This window comes from Pinus tabuliformis, chromosome X, assembly GCF_031772625.1.
Source record: "Pinus tabuliformis cultivar Carrire ecotype Pingquan chromosome X, CPIR1, whole genome shotgun sequence".
NCBI classification, from domain to species: Eukaryota; Viridiplantae; Streptophyta; class Pinopsida; order Pinales; family Pinaceae; genus Pinus; species Pinus tabuliformis.
The window spans coordinates 1,262,732,403-1,262,758,920 of NC_142308.1; the positions used below are offsets into that span (position 1 = coordinate 1,262,732,403).

General features: G+C 40.4%; 1 protein-coding gene across 2 annotated transcripts in view; it reads left to right on the forward strand.

Moving 5' to 3' along the window:
- The window catches only part of LOC149144588 (F-box/LRR-repeat protein At3g26922-like), a 37,787-nt gene extending 11,604 nt beyond the window's left edge, over positions 1-26,183 (forward strand). For both annotated transcript variants that reach the window (XM_089447905.1, XM_089447906.1), the window contains one exon: positions 25,564-26,183. In XM_089447905.1, the coding sequence (XP_089304031.1) occupies positions 25,564-25,869 (306 nt within the window). In that variant the 3' untranslated portion in view covers positions 25,870-26,183. The remainder of the gene's footprint in view (positions 1-25,563) is intronic.
- Positions 26,184-26,518: the final 335 nt, after the last annotated feature.

Below are 26,518 nucleotides of genomic sequence, written 5' to 3' on the forward strand. Positions count from 1 at the left end.
AGGAGATAGCCATGATGGACAGGGACCTTTGCCACCTCCACCGCCAGCAGCAGGTGGTGCATCTTTTGCACCCACCAGAGGGGCCCTTGTCGCATTACGAGGAGTTCCCAAGTATCTGACGCTACGCGTACGAGGGATGGTACGTGACCAGCAAGTGTCAGTTTTGGTCGACAGTGGGGTGACCCACAACTTCATCGATGCACAGATGGTTGAGCGGAGAGGCATACAGACAGAGAGCTTCGATGGGTTTTCAGTCTTGATTCTAGGAGATCAAACCATGACGTGTGCTCGATACGTTCCAGAGCTTTCAGTGACGATGGGCACCTACACATTGACTGACCACTTTTTCGTGGTCAATATTCCAGACACCAACATGATACTGGGTGTTCAATGGCTCATCACTCTAGGGAAGGTCACGACGGATTGGAAGACCCTAGAGATGGAGTGGGATGATGAGAAGACAGGGAGGCATGAGAAGATACGGGGATAGCACACGTATCTGCCTCAGACTGTTTCGGTTCATCGGATGGAGGCAGTCTTCCGGAAGGGAGACATAGAGTGGGCAGTAGAGCTGCATGCATCGGAGGCAGGGACTACCGGGCAGACAGTGCACCCAGAGATACAGTCCATCCTTGACCGGTATGCCATAGTATTTGGGGGGATTTCGCCAGGTCAACCACCAGATTGGGGGTTTGAGCACACTATTGAGCTTGAGCAGGGCATACAGGCAGTGATTACTACCCCCTATAGGCATCCCAAGGCCTATCAGGACGAGATAGAGTGGGCCATTCAGGAGTTGCTGGCTCTTGGGCACATCCGACCGAGCACGAGTCCTTTTGCTTCTTCTGTGGTGTTGGTGAAGAAGAAGGATGGTACATTGAGGATGTGCATTGACTACAGGGCCCTGAACAAGAGGACACTGAAGAACAGGTACCCCATACCCAGGATCGATGAGTTGATGGATGAGTTGAGAGGAGCACGGTTCTTCTCAAAGATTGATTTGAGATCAGGGTACCATCAGATTCGCGTGAGGGAGCAGGACATTCCCAAGACCGCCTTCAGATGTCACTATGGGCACTTTGAGTTTTTGGTGATGCCCTTCGGGCTAACCAGCGCCCCAGCTACATTCTAGTCTTGCATGAATCACATCTTCCGTAGTTACTTGAGGAAGTTTGTGTTGGTGTTCTTTGATGATATACTCATTTACAGCAAGATGTGGGAGGAGCATCTCCAGCATGTTGAGACAGTGTTACGCATCTTGGAGGAGCAACAGTTCTATGCCAAGCTCTCCAAATGTGAGTTCGGGTTGACGGAGATGTTATACTTGGGACACATCATTGGAGTGGACAGAGTGAGGGTCCACGAGGAGAAGATTAGGGCCATCAGAGATTGGCCGGAGCCGAGAAATGTGACGGAACTTCGAGGATTCATTGGCATTTGTACTTACTACCGGAAGTTCGTCAAAGGTTTCTCACAGCTTGCTGCACCCCTGACAGATTTGACGAGGAAGGGGCATTCAGTTGGTTGGATACAGCGCAGCGAGCCTTTGACAGGCTCAAGGAGGTTATGAGCAGCTGCCCAGTGCTTGCATTGCCAGATTTTATGCAGCCATTTGTTTTGGAGTGTGATGCGTCGGGAGAGGGGATCGGCACAGTATTGATGCAGGGAGGTCACCCTATAGCCTTTGAGAGCCAGAAGCTCCTTCCGCACGAGGTTGTATTCTATATACAACAAGGAGATGATGGCCATCATGCATGCATTGGCTAAGTACCGGCAGTATTTGGTGGGGAACAGGTTCAGGGTGAGGACTGATCACAACAACCTTAAGTTCTTTTTGGCACAAAAGCAATTGTAGGAGAGGCAGTAGAAGTGGATCAGTAAGATCCAAGCATATGACTTTGACATTGAGTATGTCAAGGGTAAGAACAACGTGGTAGCAGAGGCCCTTTCACGTAGACCAGCCACGTTGTCTCTTATGAGCTTGGATACAGACTGGAGGGCTCGACTCTTAGTAGAGTACTCCAAGGACAGGTTTGCATGTGAGATTCTGGACGGGCAGGTGGCAGATGACAGGTTCAAGGTGATCGATGAGATCATCTATTACAGGGATCGAATCTTCTTGACTAAGGGGTCTCAGTTCAAGAAGAAGATACTCCAGGCATCACATGATTCACCATTGGCAGGCCATCAGGGGTTTACCAAAACCTACAGGGCCATTAGAGAGAGGTTCTCTTGGAAGGGCCTCAAGGAGGACGTAATTCGGCATATCAAGGAGTGCGATGTTTGCCAGCGGAACAAGGGAGAGATGAGCCATCCCGCGGGTTTATTGTAGCCGCCACCCATTCCGGAGGGGAAATGGGAGAGCATTTCGATGGACTTCATCACAGGATTGCCCACGGTACAAGGCAAGGATTGTATCTTTGTCGTTGTTGACCGACTGACAAAGTACGCGCATTTCTTTGCCATATCCACACACTACACAGCAGCACCGGTGGCCGAGTTGTTCTTCAGGGAGATCTTTAGGCTACATGGTCTTCCTAAGACCATTGTCAGTGACAGGGACAGCCGTTTCATGGGCGGGTTTTGGCAGGAGCTTTTCCGGTTGGTGGGGACGGAGTTGACTCCGAGTACCAGTTATCACCCATAGATGGATGGGCAGACAGAGATAGTTAACAAGTGGCTGGAGGGCTACTTGCATAACTATGTCAGTGGGCAGCAGTGAGCATGGCTGAAGTGGCTGCATCTGGGGGAGTATTGCTACAATACTTCACATCACATATCCATTGGTATGTCACCATTCTATGCCTTATATGGGTATCATCCTTTATCTTTTGTTGACTTGATGTTTGGTGATAGCAAGGGTCCAAGAGCCAAGATTTGGATCCAAGAGAGTCAGGATATCCTCCGAGCTCTCAAGGATAACATGGCTACAGCGCAGAACCAGCAAAAGCTGTATGCTGACAGGGGTCGGGTAGAGAGGCAGTTCGAGGAGGGGGACATGGTCTACCTACGATTGCAGCCATACCGACAGTCGTCACTAAAGCAGAAGGGGGCTGAAAAGCTCAAGCCCCGCTTTTATGGGCCATACAGGGTGATACGCAGGATTGGACAGGTTGCATATGAGTTGGAGTTGCCCCAAGGCAGCAAGATTCATAACATTTTTCACGTATCATGCCTGAAAAAGGCATTGGGGCAGCAGGTAACAGTGACAAATGAGCTACCGCCTATGGATGATGAGGGGCATTTGGTATTGCAGTCGGAGGCTATCATTGATACCAGGGAGAGGCAGCTGCGGCGCAGGACGATCCGAGAATTCTTGGTGAGGTGGAAAAATTTGCCAGATGAGGATGCCACTTGGGAGAATGAGAAGATCTTACATCATCCATCACTTCAGTTGCTTGAGGACAAGCAACATTTTGTCGGGGAGACTGTAATATTCCTAATTAGCCCTAGCTAATTCGAATATTCAATTTTGCCAAATTTTGCCTTGTATAGTTATTTTGTAAATAAAAAAAGTGAGAAAGGGGGACATAACTCACTTTTAGAATAAAAGTCACTTCCTAGTAGCACAACGTTGTGACTTAAAGGGAGAGCCAAGGGGGCCAAAAGGGGGACGCAGAAATGGAGCCCACGAAGACACATGGAGGGACTGCGCAGGAGGGGAGGAACACGTGGCAAAAGGGGAATCATGCAGGAGAAGGTCAGCATTAGGATTGAGAGAGGCAGAAGCTATAAAAGAGAGAGGAGCCCCCTCATTTTGATCATTCGGTTATGTGCATTTGTGATAGTCGTTTTGGCTTAAAGCACGCTGGCTGTTTAGCTAGTCTGCAACATTGAGTGTCTCCGTTCGGAGATCTCACCCTTAGCCCCGGGGGACTTCGAGTGCCTGCTCGGGCAAGGTATTTTCGTTGGCATTTCAGCAGTAGTATCTTCAACATTTCAGCAGTGGTTTTATCAGTATTCTGGAGGACTGCGCAGCACTGGGAGAGGGACGCAATTCTTTTTGGGAGCAGTCTGGATTGAGGGTTTGTGGAGGATTTGAGCAGAGGGATTGAGCAAGAGATCAACTCTTGCATATTGGAGGAGTTTGGCAGAGTTTTGGGCTAAGTTTCGGAGGGTTCTATTCAGTGGCAGAGCAAAGCAATGAGGAACTGCCAGAACCCCAAGGGGGTGATTTTCGGGGGTCGGCCATTCCAGGAAAGCTTTCTGGGTTTTTCTAGGTTTCTTGAGTAGAGTTTGATTCCAGAGTTTCAGCTTTTTCTGAGGAGGGGAGCAGTCCCAAATCCTCGTTTGATTTCTAGCAGCAGCCGCAACACAACAATTTTCCCAGCAGCTTGGACGCAGATCAGAGAGGGGCCATTCCTTTGCTATTCTGAGTGTATTTCTTCACTTGCCTTGTGCAAGTAGAGGTGCCATCTTCCTGATCACCTCCTGTACTCATTTTATTACTCAGTATAATAAAATGGCTTAGCATCCTCTTTGCATTTCTTGTGTATCTGTTTATGGTTTATTTGATATATATAGTATCATTGTTACTTGTATCTCTGTGAGTATTCCCGACTATTATACCACTTGTGTGTTTCTATTATACTCTTAGACAGAGTCTGGAAAAGGCCAGGTAGCCTCCGGACCTTGTCTTCTTTTTAGAGGCGACATATCTGGTAAATGCCCTCCCAGTCCATCTCTGGTTGGAGTTTGCTTGTGTTTGGGGTATATTCCTGATATGGGATATTACACTACAAGAGATGTGTGTGTAAAATGACTTGCAAGCCACCTTTATTTATAATAAAACGTTGAGGATAATTTGGGGTAATTTGGTTGCTGGCCGACCTTGACAAATTGTCACATAACACAAATAAATTCATATCTCTATGAATACATGTCGGAATCGGATGATCTTTAGATCAATCCTACACCTCTCGATGAGAGGAATCCAAGAAAAATATCAACTACCATAAATAAGATGATCGACATGGAGTTTGGCCCTAATTTCCAATTTTAGCACTCCTCAACTAGGGAGAACTCCATTTGCTAATCCATTTGCCAGTCTGTACTATCTTTGTCATCAATGCAATGACCTGTACTGCCCTGCTTTGCTCTGCTCTACTGAACTATGAAGAAGAAGAAGTGCTCGAGAATGTATCATACCATTCTCTACTGACCCGAAGTCAATCCCATATAAAGAGAGTGTATCATACCACTCTTACTGATCCGAAATCAATTCCAAATAAAGAGAGTATCTCATACCACTCTTACTGATTTAAAATCAGTTTCAATTGATCCCAGATCAATATCATCCTACCATAGGGAGTATCATAGTACACGATGCATCCATGGTAGTGCTATGGTCCCTATCCTCATTTCCCTGCTCATTGGCCAGATGTGAGGTACTTCCCATGAATCCCAGACTGCATGGGTAGGATGTCTCAGCAGGAGAAGGATGGACCACTCATCTTGCCTACATGTCACCATGGGGTATCCCAAGGGAAGGCTGAACCAATCACCATGTACACAAAAAATCACTAGGGGAAGGCTGAACAACTCACCCTATGATTGTGTCTCAGCAGGAGAAGGATGAACCACTCATCCTGCCTACATAGCAAACCACTAGGGTAAGGCTGAACCACTCACCCTATGGTTGCTCATCGCTCCAAGAAGTACCCATGCCCCCTGGAGCTCCCAGAGTTCGATATATCATACATGACCCTCAGGAGAGGGTCTCTCCACGACTCCTAGTCGTTCTCAGAAAGTCAAGAATTTGATCTTTCCCAGGGGTTTCATTTGAATATCGGCGACCTGCACATCAGTCCCAATGCGAAGGAGTCTTATTGCTCCTCGATGTACCGTATCCCAGATAAAGTGGTACCTGATGTCTATGTGCTTGGAGTGATCATAAAATACGGGATTCTCCGACAATCGAATCCCACTCTGGTTGTCACAAAGGATCACGTGTCCAAACAACTCACTGAAGAGCTTCCTCAACTAGACAACTTCGCAGGAGACCATACTGGCAGCTATGAATCCGGCCTCAGTGGTGCTCAAAGCAACCGACTTTTGCTTCCTGCTCATTGAAGCAGAACCCAAAGAGAAGTAGCACTCAGAAGTGCTCTTGTGATCCATCACTCTGCCTGCCCAATCAATATCAGAATAACAATGCAGCCTCACAGCTCTGACAATGTATCTCAATCCATGAGTGATTGTGCCCCAAAGATATCTCAAAAGATTCTTGGCACCAATCCAATGCGAGTGATGAGGCTCAACCATATGTTGGCTCAAGATGCTAACTGCAAAGCATATATCCGAACGGGAGTTCACCAAGAACATCAATGCTATTATGAGTTTATGAAACTCAGAGGCATTTCCCAAATCAGGTCCAACAACACTACCGCATAACTTCTTAAAGTTAAGCTCCATCGGGGTAGGCACGGGCTTGCAGTCCACCATTCCAAATTTGGAATCCAACTCCCTCTTACTTTTGTAAATGAGAGGGCCTGTACCTGTCAGAAAGAGGTCGTCCATATAAAGTACCAGTATGAGAGGTCTATCATCCACAACCTTCAAATGGATCGGCTTCACTCCTAGTGAATCTCAGCTTCATCAGATAGCTATCAATCCTCTCATACCAAGCCCGAGGTGCTTGCTTCAAGCCATAGAGGGGTTTCTTCCACCTACATACATGAGATTTCCGATCATGAATCTCAAACCCCTAGGGTTGTTCCACCTCCGTGGTCTTGCTATTACATGAGGGGAATGGTCCCCTTGTAAGTTTCCTTCGGTACATCTCAGACATGTACCTTATATTGAAGATGGGCAAACCTCCGGTGCCATAGAAGAGATGTGTCACACGACATGGTCCCCAATGGACTTCCTGCAACTTGATACAAATTGCCAATTTTGAACCCAAGAGTAAAATCATCTTTAAAATTCTTTTTCCAAACACTTACCTTTCCATCAATGAATGCCACCTTGTAACCTTTGAATTCCATTGCCGAAATGGACACCAGGTTCTTCTTGATATTAGGTACATATAGAACTTCTTGAAAATGAATCGAGTTAGCCTGATCTAATTGAAGAGTAACATTCCCTACACCTTTTACGGGATAGGTGGCATCGTCTCCAAGAATAATCTCCAAGTTTGTCTCCTTCTCTATCAAATTAGAGAGAGCTTCCTTATATCCGGTGAAGTGCCTTGAAGCACCACTATCAACAAGCCAATTTCCTAAAGTGTCTGGAGGAGAGGTAGTGGAGAGAGCCGATATAAGATAATACTCCTTTTGCTTATCAGAAACAACATTTGATTCTTCATACCTGGAGTTCCTTGCTTTCTTGGAGGGTCGACCATTTCCTTGATGTCTCGCATTCCTTTTTCCTTTGCCATTATATCTGTCATTCCTTCGATCATTGATGTTGCCCCTGGAATGATTGTGATCATCAACATGTGACGTGTCCTTTCTATTTGGACACTCCCTCGCATAGTGGCCAAACTTATTGCAAGCAAAGCATCTGCCTCTCCTTCCACCCTTAGATTCAGGCTTTCCATTGAAATGACCTTTAGGCCCTGCATTATTTCTCCTTTTTGTGTGAGTGGAGAAAGCAGTAGGGTTACCTCTATTAGAAGGCATTTCTTGCTCCACCATCCTGGTTTCTTCTTGAATGCATCTTGACATCAATTCTTAAAACCCTGGAATTCGATCATTATTGAGAACAGTGTTGATAATATCGCCGAAATATAGGCGATATTCGTCAATATCGCAATATTTTCGGCTCCCAAAAATGTCGCGATATTTCCAAAATATCGCCGATATTTCGGTAAATATTGCGCGACAATCCAAAAGATTGCCCAGCGATCGTCAAAAATTTCCGCACGGGCTATAAAAGTCCAATTTTGGTTTTTTTTCAATCATTTTCATTTCTAATTGCTGGAGAAGAAAGGGGAGAGCTATGTGCTTGCTGCTAAGGAGGGTTTGAGCGTTCCATAGCTATTATCACTACCAACAACTAAGATTTCATTGATCTAAGCTTCAAGAACAGTGAGACAATTTCATTTCTTCCATTAACAGGTATGTTCAAATAAACCCCTATTTTAATGAATTTTTTGTTAGTTTTAGGATTGTTCTTGCTTGCCTATTTGCCTACAATCATTTTGCTTGATTTTTTCTTCCATTTGAAAAGATTTTCATGCCCATGAGCAAATGCAAGGGTTTTAAGTTTTTAAGTTTTCAAGTTTTCTCCATATTTGGAGAGCAAACTCCATTTTTTTTTGAGTTCATAGCTACAGAGGGTATTTATTAATTTTATTATATATTAGGGGTTCATCTCTATAAAATTTCTTCACCTTAGAAATTAGTTTCTTATTGTGCAATGTGAAGTTGTGAACAGTGAGGTAGGTTTACCGTTTGCCTATTTCTAAAAGTAAATTCTATGTACGAATTTTCAATTTTCAATTCACATTGCAAAATTGCAAATTTGCAAATAATGTAGCAAAAAAATTGTTTTGTAAAATGATGTGGTTATTAGTATAACTTATTAAGTTACTAATTCCAATTTTTTTTGGGTGCCCTAGGTTTGAGTTAGCCCACTACAAAATACAAATATGCCAAAAGCCTTGGACCCATTTTGGGAGTATGGGAACCCTGATGGTGGGACAAATCGTGCATATCTTACATGCAAATTGTGTGGGACCAGGATGACAGGTGGGGTTACACGACTGAAATACCATCTTGCTAGACTCAGTGGACATGATGTTGGGGTTTGTACAGTTTCTAGTTCGGAGCTTATACAAAAAGCTCGAGGCAATTGATGAAAAGGACAGAAAGAAGGAAGAGGCAGAAAGAAACAAAGCTGAACGTGCAGGTAGATCTTTTGGGATATCTTCTCCTGATTTTGATGTTAAGGGTAGTGGCCCTAGTGGGAGGGGCCCCACAGCTGGCACACCATCACCTGCTACTGCTAGTGCGACTGTGAGGTCATCATTTTTTGTTCCACGAACAGGACCTGGAGCACAACCTAGCATAAAATCGCTTGTTAAAAAGAAGGAGAAGCAAGAAGCAGATAGAGTCATGGGGAGGTGTATTTTTTGAAGCGACTTACCTCTCAGCATCACCAAAACCAATCCATTTTGTCAGCCAATGTGTGATGCTATTGCTGTTGTGGGCCCAGGGTACAAAAGTGCCACATATGAGGAGTTGCGCGAGCCAATTCTTCAAGCAGAAAAGCAGGACATCAACTCTAGATTGGCGGAGTTGAAAAAGACATGGGAAGTTACTAGATGCACAATGATGTTTGATGGTTGGACAGATAGGAAGGGTAGGGCCCTTCTAAATTTCTTGGTACATTGTCCTAAGGTACCATGTTTATTAAATCGTTGGATGCATCAGAACATATCAAAGATGCAGCAACGATATGTGAGTTGTTAGATGGGTTCATTCGGGAGATTGGTGTGCAGAATGTGGTGCAAGTCATAACAGACAATGCAGCTAATTATGTGTCTGCCGGCAAAATGCTTATGGAGAGGCATTGCACATTGTTCTGGACTCCGTGTGTAGCACATTGTCTCGATTTGTTGCTTGAGGATATGGGGAAACTCTCCTTCATCAAGGAAGCGGTTGATATGGCTAGGAGCATCCCCAAGTTTATTTATAACCATGCTTTTGTTCTTAGCCTCATGAGGAGGTTCACTAAAAACAAGGAGTTGCGGCGTCCTGCCATCACACGTTTTGCCACAAACTTTATTACTCTTCAGTCTTTGCTTCGATGTCAGTTCGAGTTGAAGCAAATGTTTGTGTCTGATGATTGGCGTAATTGTAGATACAACAGGAGACATGACGGGAAAGCCATTGCAAAAATGGTGTACTCTGAGACATTTTGGCATGGAGTAGAAGAAGCATGTGCAGTTAGTGAACCTATAGTAAAGGTTCTTAGATTGGTGGATGGGGAGAAGCCTGCAATGGCTTATTTGTATGAGGGCATGGATAGGGCCAAGGAGGCCATTCGTTCCTATTATGCAGACAAGGGTTCTGTTGGCCTTGATAGGCAGATGATGTTATGGGATGTGATTGATAGTCGGTGGACAGGGATGCTTCATTGACCCATTCATGCAGCAGCACTCTTCCTCAACCCCACATTTTCATACAAATGCAACTTTGATTTTGATGGCGAGGTGATGGAAGGGCTCCATTCCTGTATTCAAAAGATGGTACCTAATCCTGAGCTTCGTAGCAAAATCAATCGCGAGATGCAGTCTTATCGAGATTGTGTTGGCCTATTTGGCTTTGATGATGCTATTAGGGTAAGGACCCTCTTCATGCGACGTAAGTGACAAGTCATCACTCATTAGAAATTAGAATTTTCAATTTAGAATTTCCTTACTTATAATTCTATTTTTTTTAATTCAATTATGTAACTTTTATTTGAAAGTTTAATTATGTTTTAAGTTTTTGAATTTTTTATTTCATTATTTTGTTGTAGATATTTGGTGGCGAAGCTATGGTGCAAGGGCACCAAATTTGCAGAAATTGGCCATACGAATCTTGAGTCAAACATGTAGCTCTCCAGGGTGTGAGCGCAATTGGAGTGTACTTGAGAAAATACACGCAAAAAAGCACAACAGATATAACTTTGAACTCCAGCCTTCAGTTGAGCAATTACACTTATTGTAATTTTTAATTTTTAATTTATGACCTTCAAGCGTCAAGAGTCAAGAGTCAAGACTCATTAGTTTTTTTGACACTCTTACAGGTTGGAGTTCACACACCTCAATGATTTAGTGTATGTGCATTACAACATCCAACTTTGAGTGAGGCAAATAGAAGTACCAATAGATCCAGATGCCATTTCCTTAGACAATATTGATGTATTGTCTCAGTGGAGGGTGGAGTCTGAAGAGCCCATCTTGGAGGAGTCACCTTCATGGTTAGAGCTAGATGATCCATTAGAACCCAAGAACCCAAGCACACGAAGAACCTGAAGAACCCGAACAACCCAAGAACCCAAGCACCCGAAGAACCCAATAACCCAAGAACCCGTTAAAGGAAAAGAACCCAATTTTTTTTTTTTTAAGAACTCGGTTCTTCATGGAAGAACCCGGTTCTTCTAGGTTCGTCTGGGAAGAACCCGTACACGAATCCGGTACTTTGGTGCGGGAACCCGGGACGGGTTCGAGAACCCCACCCCCGGGTGCGGGTACCCGTGCAACACAGGTAATATACATGGACAGGATAAACTGGTAAATACTAAATATTTAACGTTAACAAATTAATGCTAGCATTACTTTGTTTGGAGTGTTCCTGCTTGCTTGGCAGGACAAATTCTGTTCCTAGGTGTGACCTCCCTACTCTAGGCGTGCCTTGAATGGGACCAATGGGATGGGAAGGGAAGAGGTGACATTCAGAAAGCAAGGGCTTGGCACTTTTGATTCTCGCTTCCCTTATTATTTACCTATTATAAGGGGCAAGTTGGCAGGTATGGGTATCCTCTGGGGCTTACTATTACTATGCCTTATAGATAGTAGGGCTTTCTCTAATTGTCGAAAGGTTTCGAGGGACGACATGTGAGGCTAATTTATTTAGTATACTTGTGATTTGGGATTTTATTATTTGGTTTCTCCAACAAAAGGGATTTCTTCAGGGGATGTCTTCATGATTTAGGAATGCAAGTGCTTCCTATACCTGTCATTTTGTCATATCTTCTTTTATTGATTTGGCATTGTTCTATAATAATCTTATTATTATTTCTCCCAATGTGTCTTTCTTGTTATCCTTTCTCTATTTTTGGAAGTTTTAACATTTTACAGCACAGTCATCATTCCCATGGTGTAGTAGAGCACACAATTCATATCACACACGCAGATGAACCATTAAGCTTTCAACAACAATGATTGTGGAAATACAAAGAACATTTGACACTATTCCATGCATTAATTAGATAAATCATGTACATGACTTATCAAGCCAAAAGAACAGCTAGGTTTAAAGCCAATATGTTCACTAACATGAAAATTTTCAAGCTCACAGACTTTGCGGGGGTTTCTTCAAGAAATGGAATACCCTTCTTTGTAGTTACTTTTCCAACAAGAGAAAGCTGAAACGTTTCCTGGAGGTCACAGGTTGTTTATGTCAGAAGAATAAAAAACTCACCGGTAAAGAAGAGTCTGAAGGTTATAAGTGATGGAGACAACTCCATAAGTTAGAGCTCTATCGTAAAGCTCTTTCAAGCAACAGAATACGCTTCAGGTCTCTTAGTAAAAGGCAAGAGGCCAGCTAAAGGAAACGGGGGAGAGCTTTCATTGATCCTCTTAGCAAATCCATCAATGGTTTAAGATTGAGGCATAGGAAGCAGTAGACTATTGTAAAAGTAAACATTTTTTTGCAGAAAAGGTTACAAGAAACTCCCCATCATAACATTGTACCTTGAGCCAAAGGAATAGCTGTAAGTTATTGTACATTGCTTTCCCCAAAAAGAAAAAAAATGAAGAAACTATTCATAATTTGATTGGAGAAATGACACAAGCTACAATTTTTCATTGAGAAAAACATTCCAAACTTGTAGCAGTTATTGACTCTTCAATTTTTTTTTAGGGAAAGCGTTCTTGGGATTTGGCTTTGTATGGAAAAGGAAACATGGGCTGCACATATCTATTTTGTAACTGCCCAATATAATACGTTTTGAAAGGGAGATTCAAGGTGTTTGTAAGCATCATGCAAGGCTTGCTCATTTGTGGTCATTTTGAATGGGAGATTCAAGCCCAGGGTACTTCTAAACATCACGGAGGGCCTCTTAATGTTTGCAGTCAATCTCCATTGTTTATTTCATGAAAGTTGAAGTGCCTACAAATTCAAACCTATGTTATCATCATTCAATGATTCCATAAGTAGAGTAAATGCACTATTCTAAGAACATGTCTACCAGTCAATTTTCTATTCTGGAAAAGAACTGGGATGCCCAATATAATACATTTTAAAGGGAGATTGTAGGTGCTTCTAAGCATCATGCAGGGCTTGTTCATTTGTGGTCATTTTGAATAGGAGATTAAAGCCCAGGGTAATTCTAAACATCACGGAGGGCCTCTTAATATTTGTAGTCAATCTCCATTGTTCATTTCATGAAAGTTGAAGTGCCTAGAAATTCAAACCTATGTTATCATCCTTTAATGATTCCATAAGTAGAGTAAGTGCACTATGCTAAGAACATGTCTACCAACCATTTTTCTATTCTGGCAAAGAACTAAGATGTATATGGACTTGTCTCTTACCAATATGGATCCATGGGATTGTCCCATCCAGAAATCTCGAGCAGAAGCTAAAGTAGTTTAGTTGGTGCATACATCTGCAATTAATAATAGCATTCAAATTAGACAGTCATGAACACTTGAAAATTTTATATGGCTAAAAAACTCTCAGCTTACAATTCATTTCACCTGCATATATAAAAGATCAACTGTTCCTCCATTTCCATTTGAGAAAGTAGTAATAACATCCACACTTCAGCAATCCCGAAGCTAAGATGTGCGAGAATCTCTGCAACCTGAATTAAACAACAGAACATAAGCACCTCCATGCTAACACTCTTTCGAATCCATCTTTGGATCTAGATAGTCTGGATCCAACTCAACTTGGAGCCAAACCAGAGTGCATTACCTTGATAGTTACATGTTGAACTCTCAACTAAATCTTAAGTCATAATTTTGGAGCATGACTACAAGTTAGGTTAGTGTTGTTGACTTTTATGGCACTAGGATCCTGAGATCTACGGTCAATTAGTCAAACAAGGCTCATTGTAGTTATCAAATGGTTGGACTATGCCGTGTATTATATATCTGTTGTGCATCAATTCATTAATATTAATATTTAAGTGTCACGGTTGATTAGAATCAGGCCAATTCCAATCCGACCTATTAATGCCTAAACAAGATGTATCTGGAGTAGTAATACTCAAAATTTTCCCATCTACAATAATGACTCAAATTAACAACACCATAGTTTCAAATGTGAAAATTCCTAGATCTAACAATCTCTGGAATCCTACTGCAACCAGCGAAATCTACTTCACCTAGATCGTAAATTACATTACAAACTTATTTAAGATTTCTTCTTGAAACATTGAAGTAAATTATTGAAGCAACCTACACTAAATTAAATATGATTCTAAAACATAGAAACTGAGCAAGGAAAATAGAAACACATAGGACACCATTATTATTGGATAATAGTCCCCAGAAAAGCCCAATGCGGGAAAACCAGTGCAACAATTTTGAGGGTTTTATTATTATGCAGGAGAAAATCCGAGTATAATTCTAGGATGCTCAACTAGCAATCCAATACAGAGAGAATACTGGACAAAAAGAATGGTGAAATGATCTCACCCAGTCACTGGGAGAATCAATGACTGATCCTGCTGAACTGGAGGCTTTGGGTCACCCTCTGCGTGGCCTCTGCGCAGAATTGTGTCACTCTCGATAGTTTCTGTGTCACCCCTACTGGGTATTATGCTGCCTCTCTTCTGGATCCTCTGTTGGTTGAGAAAATCGATCTTCTGCCTCCCAGACTCACACCCCGACTCCCGACAACTGAAACTCGACTTCCCTTAGCAGGAAACTCGACTTCCCCTCAAGGACTATGCTGCCTCTGCATCAACACTGCATGGCCCAACGTTAGCCTTCTTCTGGACGTCTTTCTGTCCTCCCTATGCCTCGTACTCTCTGAAAATTCCTTTTTCTGGATTCTCACTGCCCCTTTGTTGCAAGAAATCTCCTCAATTGATTTTTCCTCTTGAGAACTTCTCACTTTAGAAAATTGATTTCCTTGATCTCTCAGTGTGTTTTCCAAATGATCTCAAGCCCCTTCTTATATCTTTCTGTTGGACAACCAACGACCTAGATTAAATTTTAATCAAAGGCTCAAATCTTTTTGGCTTGATCAGTGTCTTTTTTCTAGAAGTTTCTCCCATGATTAGATTAACACCCATTAATATTTTAATTTTCCTAAGTTTAGACTTAGGAACCCTATTAAAAATATTAGTTATTTTAATAAAATCACTTATGGGTGGAATTTCCAAAAACGCTTTCTGGGTTCTTTGGAATACATGTGCCCAAGCCTCCCTGCAAAATTTGAGGCTCAGAGCACATCCGATGCTACCCCAAATCAACATCAAACACATCTTTACCAGACATAAGCAACCAAATGATGCACATCATGTCCCTTACCAGTGCAAAATTGGTGATAAGATCAGGTTTTCTTTGCTGAGAGATTGTTTTACCAGTCATCAGTATCCAAAGCCTCTTTCGTCCAGTGCCTACACTGTCATTAGGGCGACCAACTTGATTTAATTTTTTAATATAACATTATGTTCATTCATTCGTTTACTTGTGACAACTTCTCCTCCATACTAGGCTATAGAGCACGTCACTGCTCTGGTGCAACATTGTATTTGAGGGACCATGCTGACATTGAAGAAGCTTATGGGAAATTTAAACATCAACATTACTGCACTCAAATTCACACTAAAATTCAATCAAAAGTGAAGTGGCAAACTGATTACCTGATAAGGTGGTCCACAATTGATAAAATCATCCACCATTGATAAAATCCACTTTCCTTGGCTGCTGGCATAGGCAGGTTTCTCCTTTGCTCATCAGTTAGCTTTGCAGCTAGTTTAGCAGCCTCTGTTGTAGAAATGCAATCCTCTTCATTCCCTCTCTTTTCCATGATGGACCTACCAATGCATCATCCACAAACTATTAAACACTAAAAGAGCTTGGGCCATGAGAACAAACAAGGTAAAGAATTTAATATGAAAGATACACGATGACCATGTTTAAGTTCTTGTCAAATGAATGTAAAAAGAATCATGAACATGCTCTTTAGTTTGAATAATCAAGTTATAAACTATATTTATATGGAACTGTAGTTTGCAAGTCTAAAGTCACTGTTATGCATGAGACTAACACTTCCAATAATAATTTACCTCAGTATTACATTGTGATAACATTGAAATTATCACAGAAAACCTCTGCTTCTGGATGGTTTAGCTTGAAAGCCTCCGCAGTAGGCTCGTCATACTCAATGGTCCACTTAGTGAAGCTCACCCATACAAAATCCCATAAAAAATTCAGTGGTGTAGTATTGAAGCAAAAGCAAGTCAATAATACGTCTAGAACTGTTTATGAATGACTTTTTCCAAAAGATGATATCCACTGACCCCATCTACAATATACATTTTATTAAGTCCAGAACAGTTGTTGAGAATTGTAAAATAGTGATGAAAAGACAGATAATGAAATATAGTAAAATTATTCAAATAGTTCATAACATACTGCCACACATGACTATGCTTTTTGACATCAAAGGATAACTTATGTCACCATGTCCTTTTCACTTGTATAATTTTTACAGCCAAACATGCCTAAGCATCTTAAACCATTGGCAACAACAATCATCTACAGTCTTTATTGTCGTTATGTAGACTGATTTGAATTTATTGTTGCATATTATGTGTGCTCAAAGCCTGCATAAATAACGGGTAAACCATAGGTACCTGATTGTTCTAATCCATGTGACAAACCTCCACATCCAGCAAAGATGTCTAGTGTTGCAAGGTAGTTCTGATGAGAACTGTCCATTTTGTCTCCTGCAGGAACTTGCAGGAAGTTCCCCTACAATAGACTTTCCCTTCATCTTCACATCTCCCCTATCCACATGAGACTTGCCCTTTGCATCTGCCATACCTTTTGAGGAGCTCTGCTTAACAATGGCAAGCAACTACAAACAGAACCCAGTCAATTTCATGCAATGCAGAGGTGCAATACAAATGCACTTCCCTGTTGACGAATTAGAGTGAAAGGAAGAGGGAACCCACCCAAAATTAAAAAAGAAAAAGAAAAAAAACAACTTACTAACAAATACACCTTGCCCTAGCCAATGACAAGGTTCAAACTTCAAGCCTGGATGCTCAAAAAAGGCATGTTATGCTTGTACGTTCTTGATGAAGGAGAGCTGCCTACTCCCAAGGAGTCTTGGAAACCTCCAAGGGAGGGGAAGATAAAGATCAATTTGAATCGGATAACAAAAGAGAACCCCAGAAAGCATGTTGTGGAAGAGATCTCCTACTGGATCACGAGGGTCAGCTCAAAACAATCTCAATGAAAGGATTAGGGGTTATACAAAAAAGCAAGCCAAAGTCAATTCCTTGATTGTAGAGATAAGAGTTTGCAAAAGCTTGGTTTCCAAGATATTGGAGTAGAAGGGGACTCTAAGATAATCATAAACACCAAAAAGGCAAGGCTATCCCCAAAATTGGAAGCTTTTAAAACAACTAATAGAAGTACTACCATATGACTAACAGATTTGGTGGCAAATCAGGCACTCAAGCTAGAAGATAGAGATCTGAGAGTACTTAAAAATTCAGAGATGAACAAAGAACAAAGCTGGGAGGGAATTTTGTAGATCTTAGGAGAGAATCTGAATCAAATCATATGCGGATAAAACCCATATCAAATAAGAAGGAATTGCCTTTGGTTTGACTAGCTTTGATAACCTTAGCATCACCTTGGCAATATGAAATATTATCTTGTCCCCCTTGAAAGAGTACCACCTTTTAAATGAAACACAAATGCAATAATTAAGGTGGCACAAGGGTTGGCCCAAATATGAGGATATTGAGCATTAACTAGACCACCTGTATCACTGACTATGCCAACCTGTATCATTCACTGTGCCAACTTGGACTAGAAGCAGAATAGGAGAATGAAAACATGGCCCCAACATTCCATCAGCTGTTTCCTGCACTCTTTATTTATACACCAAGATTTACCCCATATCTACCCCCACAAAATTCAAAATTTATTTGGGATTAATATGGGATTGAGCAAAAGCTTGGTGACATCAATGGAAAGCTTAACAAGCAGCCAACAGACTAGTCTGATTCCACAAGCTTTGAGGAAGGATGTCTGTGAGCTGCTGGAAAGGCACAAGGAAATTCTAATAGAGCAATTGCAATTGGAAACCCACTATCCTGACCAAGTTAGTGGAGTGCACCAATATTTTTTTATTTTTTTAGTTGTGGTGAATCAGTGACACTGGAGCAGTGTTGTGAACATTGCGATCGGGATTAAATCGGCGAGGGGAAAAATTGGAAAAAATCGTAAAAATGGGGAAAAAATCGGAAAATACAAAAATATTCATTTTTTTTAATATCTAAAGCATCTACAACATAAAATAAATACATTGACACATAAATATGATAAAAGAACTAATATATAAGATGTGTAATATCATTTCTAGTGCTACATCACACATAACAATGAATAATGTCTTGAATAGTAAGCCCTGTCTCCTGAGTCCCAATTCAGCCTCAAAATATCAACAAAAAATATAATAATGTATCTCATATCATGAGTCATAATGTCATATACAATGAAATGAACCAAATAACTAATATTACTGATTTCCTCTGCCCCTCTTGCGAGAAAATGCAATAGCTTTCCCTTTCCCTCTACATGTAGATGTTGGTGGAGTTGGCAGTGGACTCTGTTGTGCTTTAGAAGTTGAAGAACTAGGAGCTACAGGAGGTAGACCACGTCCTCTACTGGTGGCAGGGGTAGCTTGCGTAGGTGGTGTCACCTCCTCCTCCTCCTCCCTCGCCCCCTCTACGCCTTCCACTACCTCTTGCCCTAACCAATCATCGACAGACTCCATGAGAGGCCTCTCGGCCTCAACCTTCCATGTAGCAGTGGTGTCAATCCCATCCAATGAGATGGCCTCCATATCAGGTGTCCTCTCAAGTTGCCTCACCCACAATCGAAGATTGTAGTAGACGTAGACCATGTCATTAAGTTGTTGGGACTCCAACCTGTACAAAGATCATAAAATAATAATTATAAAAAAAAATATATTATTTAATGAATTCAAAAAATTAATTGGAAATTTGGAATATTTTAAATTTTAAGTTTAACCTGTTGCGCTTCTTGTTGTGTATTTTTTCAAATATACTTTAGTTGCGCTCGCATCCTGAGGAGTTACATGTTTGGCTGAGGATTCGAATGGCAAGGTTTCGCAGATGAGGTACTTTGGCATCATAGCTTCTCCACCATGCATCTACAACAAAATTACAAATAAGATAAACATAAGAAAAAAAATGAAATTTGAAAGTTGAAGCAAAGTATGAAGTTATGAACTTGAAGAAACAATGAAATTTGAAACAAACTAAAAAATACGTGGCATTTTAGTATTCCTATCAACCACAGTGATCTCAAAGCTAAATGTGCCACCTTGTATATCTCCGTTTCTTTGGAGATTTCTGCACGTTTTGCTGGAGATGGCACCATCCTCTGAACACAAGTGAAGAATCCATCCATGATCTCAGCATCAAAACCCATAGGGGTAAGAAAATGTGGGGTTCAGGGAGATCCCTGCAGCATAAATGGGACGATGGAGTGTGTTGTTCCATCGTTCATCAATCACTTCCCATAGGAGGAGTTGTTTCTGAAACCCTTCATAACCCTTATCATCATAGTAGGCACGAATGGATTCTTTGGTCCTGTCCATGGCCTCATACAAGTAGCCCATTGCGGGCTTGTCACCATCAACTAATCGAAGAACCTTTACCAAAGTTTCAGTAATGTTGCACACCTCCTGCACTCCCGCCCAAAAGTTTTCCTGGTATGAAACTAATCTGCATATGGCCTCTCCCTCTGGTTTGCGGCAACTAATTGAAGAACCTTTACCAAAGGTTCAGTGATGTTGCACACCTCCTGCACTCCCGCCTAGAAGTTTTCCTTGTATGAAACTAATCTGCATATGGCCTCTCCCTCTGTTTTGTAGCTAAATGTCAATGCAGTCCACTCATCTAAAAGAAACATTCTCTTCACATCCCACATAGAATTCAAGAGGGATCGAAGAGATATAAAACTGGTGGCAAACCGTGTAATGGCGGGGTGCACCAACTCCTTGTTGTTGGTGAATTTTTTCATCAAATAAAGCACATATGCATGATTATATATAAATTTTGTAATGCTTCTAGATGAGTCAACAATATCTTTGACAAAAGAAGTCTTTCCTATGTCCTCCAATATCAAATCAATGCAATGTGCAGCACAAGGTGTCCAAAATAAAGTAGGATGCCTCTCCATAAGCATCTTTCTAGCAACAATATAATTTGCAGCATTGTCCGTTATGACTTGGACAACATGTTCTGCACCCACCTTCAAAATAAACACATCCAACAAATCACATAATAATTTTGCATCTTTGATATGTGCAGACGCATCAACGGATTTCATAAACATTGTCCCCTTGGGACAATTAACCAAGAAATTTATAAGGCTTCTCCCTTTTTGATCAGTCCAACCATCTGACATCACAGTGCATCCTATGTGTGCCCATGATGCCCTAAACTCCTCCAATATTTTGGTGCAGTAAACCTTTTCATCTTGAAGAATGCGGCCTCTAAAGTCATCATAAGAAGAGACTTTGTACCCTGGGCCAACAATTGCAATAGCATCAACAATAGGCTGGAAAAATGGATTATTCCTTGCAACGTTGAAAGGAATATCACTCCAAAGGAGAAACTTGCCCAACAACTTGTCAGCTTCTTCTTTTTCCTTTCTTTTAAACATTGAAGAGATAGATGGTTGTGAACCAGCGGTGGTTCTAGGAACAAAATATGATGAGGTAGCTACAGGTTTGGTTGTAGATATTGATGCTGAAGTAGAACCAGTGCCACTTTCATATTCACCTTTTAACACTCTCCCTGCTAGTTGCTTTCTTAAATCTGAATTGGACAGTTTGGCTTGCTCTAATTATTCCAATGATCTGAGAGCTCTTTGGATGATTTCTGGAGTTGTATTTTTGCAAGGCCCTACTTCATGTCCAAGGATTTTTGCAAGGTGATACTTCAATCTATAAACCCCCCCGTCATATGATGCCCACACAACTTGCAAGACAAGTTTGATCTATCAAACCCTCCATCATACTCACCAAATTCCCATAGAGTGTCCAATTTCCTTGGCATGTTTGTCACTTGGTTGAACTCTTGAGTTTTAATGTAAGATAAAGTTTGAAGTTGAAACTTGAACCTATGGCACAAGAAGAATTGCAAGTTAAAAAAAAAAATTACATATATCACACAACACATTGAATTTTTGACAAAAAAAAAACTTCAACTCAATCCAAAAATAATAGAAAAAATGCACATTCAAACTCAAACAAAAATGATGCAAAAAAATAAAGCACAAGAAGAAATTAAACTAATAAATCTAACAATCAAGTTTTTGCATTTTTTAATTAAAATGAACCCTCTCCACTCTATGCAAAAAAAAAAAAAAAAAAAACACAATCAAATCCACTAAAAATCATTGATAATCAATGGGTTATAGAAACCCAAGCAAAAACAAGAAAAAAAAAAAAAAATGGCCAAATTTGGTGCCCATACCTGGAAACCACAGTTCGCTGAAGAAATTTGGTCCAAACACGATTTTGTCTTGCTTGGGATGCCAAAATCTTCCATTTTTCTCCTCCTCTGCCCTAGTAGTCACCTTCCTCTCCTCCTCAACTCTCAAACAAGGCCGCTGTCTGCAAAAAATGAGAAATAAAAACCAAGAAATCGCATTTAAAACACGCTGTTTCCGACCAAGGTGATTTTTCCCATCGAATCTAGATTTTTTGGAAAAAATCACGATGTTTTCACAATCTTTTTGGGAAAAAAAAACCCGAAGAAATCGCCCGATTTTATCGGCAAGCCAAAAAAATCGTGATTTTTTGAAAACATCGCGATGTTCGCAACACTGCATTGGAGTAATCTGAGCCATGGTGAATCAGTGACACATTGGAGTACTCTGGGCGAGGCCCAAGATCAAAATCTTCTGGCTGTGACAAACTTTGACATGAGTGAATATGATTTGAAAACTATTGAAAGCTGCACATTGCCCATAGGAGCTGCAAAGCGTCTCAAATCTGAAGCTGAGTCAGCTGTGGATGGACCAGTGAATAATGGTCTCAGTGCTGACGAGGAGTGCACATTGAGGTCACAGACAGAGACAACTAATTATATTGGCAAAGCAGCTAGAACTGAGTGGCTGCCTCTTATATCGCTCCAGCGGAAATGAAACCCATTGCAGGTACATCATCAGCTGCAAAAAATGCCATTATACAATCAGGATCTCCAAATGCAATTGCACAATGTTAATCTGCAGAGGTAGTACTCATGAGCTACACAACCTCATCAGCTTGGGATCTGCTGTCAATAATAATAGTAATAATGGTAGCAGCTCCACTCCAGGAATTTACACCAATATCTCCAATTCTCTAGCCATCAAAGGTATAATGGGGGCCAATCGCTCTGATTATAGTGCAGTCATCTTCGGTGAAAATTCTGAAGGGTCCGCTGCTCCAAAATCCTTGACTTATGGAAAACATGCTAATGCCTCCAGAGTAGTTTGCAAGGATTAACTTACGCTACTTATCCCAGCAGCAACAACAGTAGCAATCTCCAGGTCTTGCCAAAGCTGCCTGTGATAATATGGCATATAACAATGGGATGGAAGCAAGGTCTAATCTCAAAGTAGCTCATGGCCCAATTTTCTCAGTTTTTGGTGATTCACAGGGCTAAAGTTCTGTGAGCAGGTTATAATTATATATATTTGCATTATAATTTAATTTAAGGTCTGTCTTTAGGGCTAATACATTAGGCCTGGTTTGGAATGTTAAAGTTTCTCAGGCCTAATAGCTAGTGGGTATTAACAACAAAGAGGACTTGTAGAGAAATCTGCAAGCCAAGTTGCCTGGAAATGCATTTTGTGGTAGCATTAGGTCTCCAAGCACATGAAATCGTTACTGTTAGTAGCTTCCTCTCTTTTTTTTGTTTGTAAATAATATCCTGATTTAATTGTGATAGAAACACTGCATTTCGTCCCTTCAGCTACAGCTTAAGGAGAATATCTATACATATTTATGTACAAACGGTTTATCATCTCTAATGCCATAATGCCATTGATTGAATGTATACAGGAGCTATTTAATTTGGCTCTAGCTTTGATATCTTGGAATTATTCAAGCAACATTGATTAAAAGTTTCAAAGGATTATGCTGCTTACCATTCCTTAATAATTTGCTTTATTCTGTGTACTTGATTTCAGCTGTTAAGAGGAGTAGAAATGAATATCTTTTATTTGTCTGGGAGCAAGAGCTATATGTAATAATTCCATAAGAGTCCATGATCTGATCATGGCATAAGCACTTTCAATTGACATAGCATATACATAATTCCATAAGAGTTCATGATCTGATCATGGCATAAGCACATTCAATTTACATAGTATAGCTTAATTCTGTGTTGTACACCATTATCATGGTCTGTCTCTCTCTCTCAAACAAGTCATGCATCTATGTATGTAAACTATGGTTATGGCTATAACAGGCCTCTCTTAAATCCATACATAACATGGAAGGCTCAGTGTTTGGCATAAAGCTCATGAATTCAGTGAGACGCCCTGTAGCTAAGCATGAGAGATGCTGGTACGTTATCATCAAATTAAAAAAATAATGCCGGCTGAATATTGTCGATATCTTTTTGGTTAGCCAAGGTGTTGAGGTAGAAATTTCAAGGAGGAAAGGCGGGCTCCGGGTAGCTCTGTATATATAAATTGACCAGGGAAAAAGGCTATTGTGTATTAGTTAGGCTATCGTTAAATTTACGATCCTTTCACTGTCCAAATATAGTTAATTTACAAGAACTCTCCGAAAAAGATTGCATGGACTGATTACGAAAACAGCAATAGTAACTAATAAATGTAGAGCACAGAAACCTAATTTGAACTGATCCTTCTCGCCATTTACAGGTACTGTTCTCTCAAATATTCTCGTGGGTTCTCTTGCATGGTTTAAACATAGATGGAATTCTGGATCGTGAAACATTCCAATTTATGATTCTAGGCAAGATTCTGCATGTTGCATAATGTTCAGGCTGGTTCACACAATCATGGCCGAAACATTCCAGTTTAAAACACTCCAATTTATAATTCTAGGCAAAATTCTGCATGTTGCATAATGTTCTGGCCAAATACATTCCAATTTATGATTCTAGGCAAAATTCTGCATGTTGCATAATGTTCAGGCCAAATATACCGGATGACTTGTAATTGGCCCCAATTACATGAAGCCAACCCTATTTATACAGGACTGGAACCCTTGTGGTGTGTACAAAATAACAGTCACCAAACCCTTTAAACTTTAGTACAAAATAAAACACTAGACAAAACCTTCAAAATATAAAATAGCTTGTTTAATTTATACGAGAAGCAGTCTTGACACAAAGTCACAGTTACATAGAACTGATGCAACAATTAGATTCAAAATCTTTTTTCATCCCTGTTCAAAATTTTTGACATATAAATTCTTTTAAACTAAACTTTCATGTTCCATATTGATCATCATTTTTGACAAATTTGAAAATGGTTTAATCTAGAAACTAATATCTATTGATAACTACCTTCCATCATTATTCTGGAACTTAACAGAAATTTCCATTGATATCAGAAAATTTCTATCCTGGAAGGATTGCTTCCCAAAAAATGAGGGTGAGGAAGAACCAAAACTGAGTGGGAAAATGAAACAGTAAAGAAGAAAATTTCGATTAGGACATCACTCTATTCCTTACCAGAACAGAGAAAGGAGAAGAGGGCATTTAACAGAGCTCAAGGTAAAGTTCTTCCCGATCTATGTTATCACTACTTCGTATCTAGCTATTTGAATGGCCAGACAGATTAGTAAGGCTGGCCTCAGATTCAGCCCTCTTATTTCAACTACTTCAATTTAGCTATTTGAGTGGCCAGACAAATTAGTAAGGCTGGACTCAGATTCGGCCCTCCTATTTCAACCATTATTCCCCATTCGGTAGGAACAAATATTATTCTCTAATTACGCATTAGGGTAAGAGCCTTGTCTAAGTGTAAAATTAGGGTAAGCAGATTCAAGAGTTGGGCATTGCCTTTCAAATCAGGAGGATAAATTGGAAAAGAGAGTATAGCATTTATCCCAGGAGCAGCGTTTATCTCATCACAACAAAGAATCTGAAAAGTATCAAAAACAACTTGCCTAATTACTATTTACCATTGTAACAGAGCACAAAATGATCTTGTGAGTACAACGAGAAACCAAATCCACACAACATTCCAGCATAGGCCTCATCTTTCTTGAGATCCCTCATCAAAATTTACTCATAATTCTGCCAAATTTTCATTTTTTTTTTTACCAATTTCACTAGATTTAACAAATTCTTTCACAAAAATAGCTAGAACTCAAATCTAAACAAAAGAAAAACAGGAATAGACAAAAGTAAATTATTGTGTTGGATTGGATGACTGAATTTCCATCCTATAACCTATGTCCATAAATTATTGTATTGCGATGTTGCCATCGTATAATATATGTATCCATGAGTTATTGTATTGTGATGGACTAATGTGTTGCTATTGTCTAATGGATATAATATCCTGACCATAATCCTGTATATTGATAATGTGATAGTTATTAACGGGAAGACCAAATTTAACTTGTACATGGTATGTAAATGCAGGTGTTAGTAAGAGATCCAACACTACCCTGTGAGATCTCTCTACTGGGTAACCTTCGGAAAGTGAAGGTACGTATATACCAATTTGATAAAGGGGAAATAACCATATTGGATAAGTTGCTTAAGAGCGCTTCTGCTCTTGAAATAATGGAAGTGGAATTACCATGTTTATCCAAAAGGCAATCGGCTGTTGGGACAACTTCTTCTGTAAAGAAGGAAGCAGATACCTTTCTGAAAAAGCTATTGTATCTGAATGAAAGTGCTTCAACTCGAGCAAGAATATGTGTGAGCTTTCAGAATTTTGAATGAAAATATGCAGCATACAGAAACTCCAAAAGGCTCTCTGCCATCCTATAGTCCATGTTTTAAGTGTTGACCTCCTTGTTGCCATGGCTAAGGAGCGGTAAAACATTTTTAGGTAATCTACATCTCTATTTAGTTATGTCTGACGATAAAATATTTCTTACATAAGTTAGCAGATCAATCTCTGTTTCCTGATGTACCGTTGGATGCATTACAGTGTGAATGTCTGGACTTCCGGAAAATTTTTGTCCATTACAAATCAAATAGCATGGTGTTATCAACTATATGGGTTGCATTTCACCTAATTCTTTGGCTGACAATATTGTTTTCATGGGTTGTTAGTTTCTCCTCGACGAAAAGCCGATTTAAAAAAGCAATGTAACCTCTTCCGGAATACTTTATTGCCATTAAAGCTGGTCATTTCATAAAGAATTTTGTTAGTAAATTTTTTTTTCAAAGCATTTCATGTTTTGTAAACATTATTTTTTTATATGGTTTTAATTTATTATTTAGTGGAATAGTATGATTATAAAGGAAATGTTGTTATTATATAAGTGTTATATAAAATAAGATAATATAATTGTATTTATGTCCAACTAATGACTACAAAGTAGGTCAAAGGCACTGTTGAGTATGATGATGTCTATGAAATGCG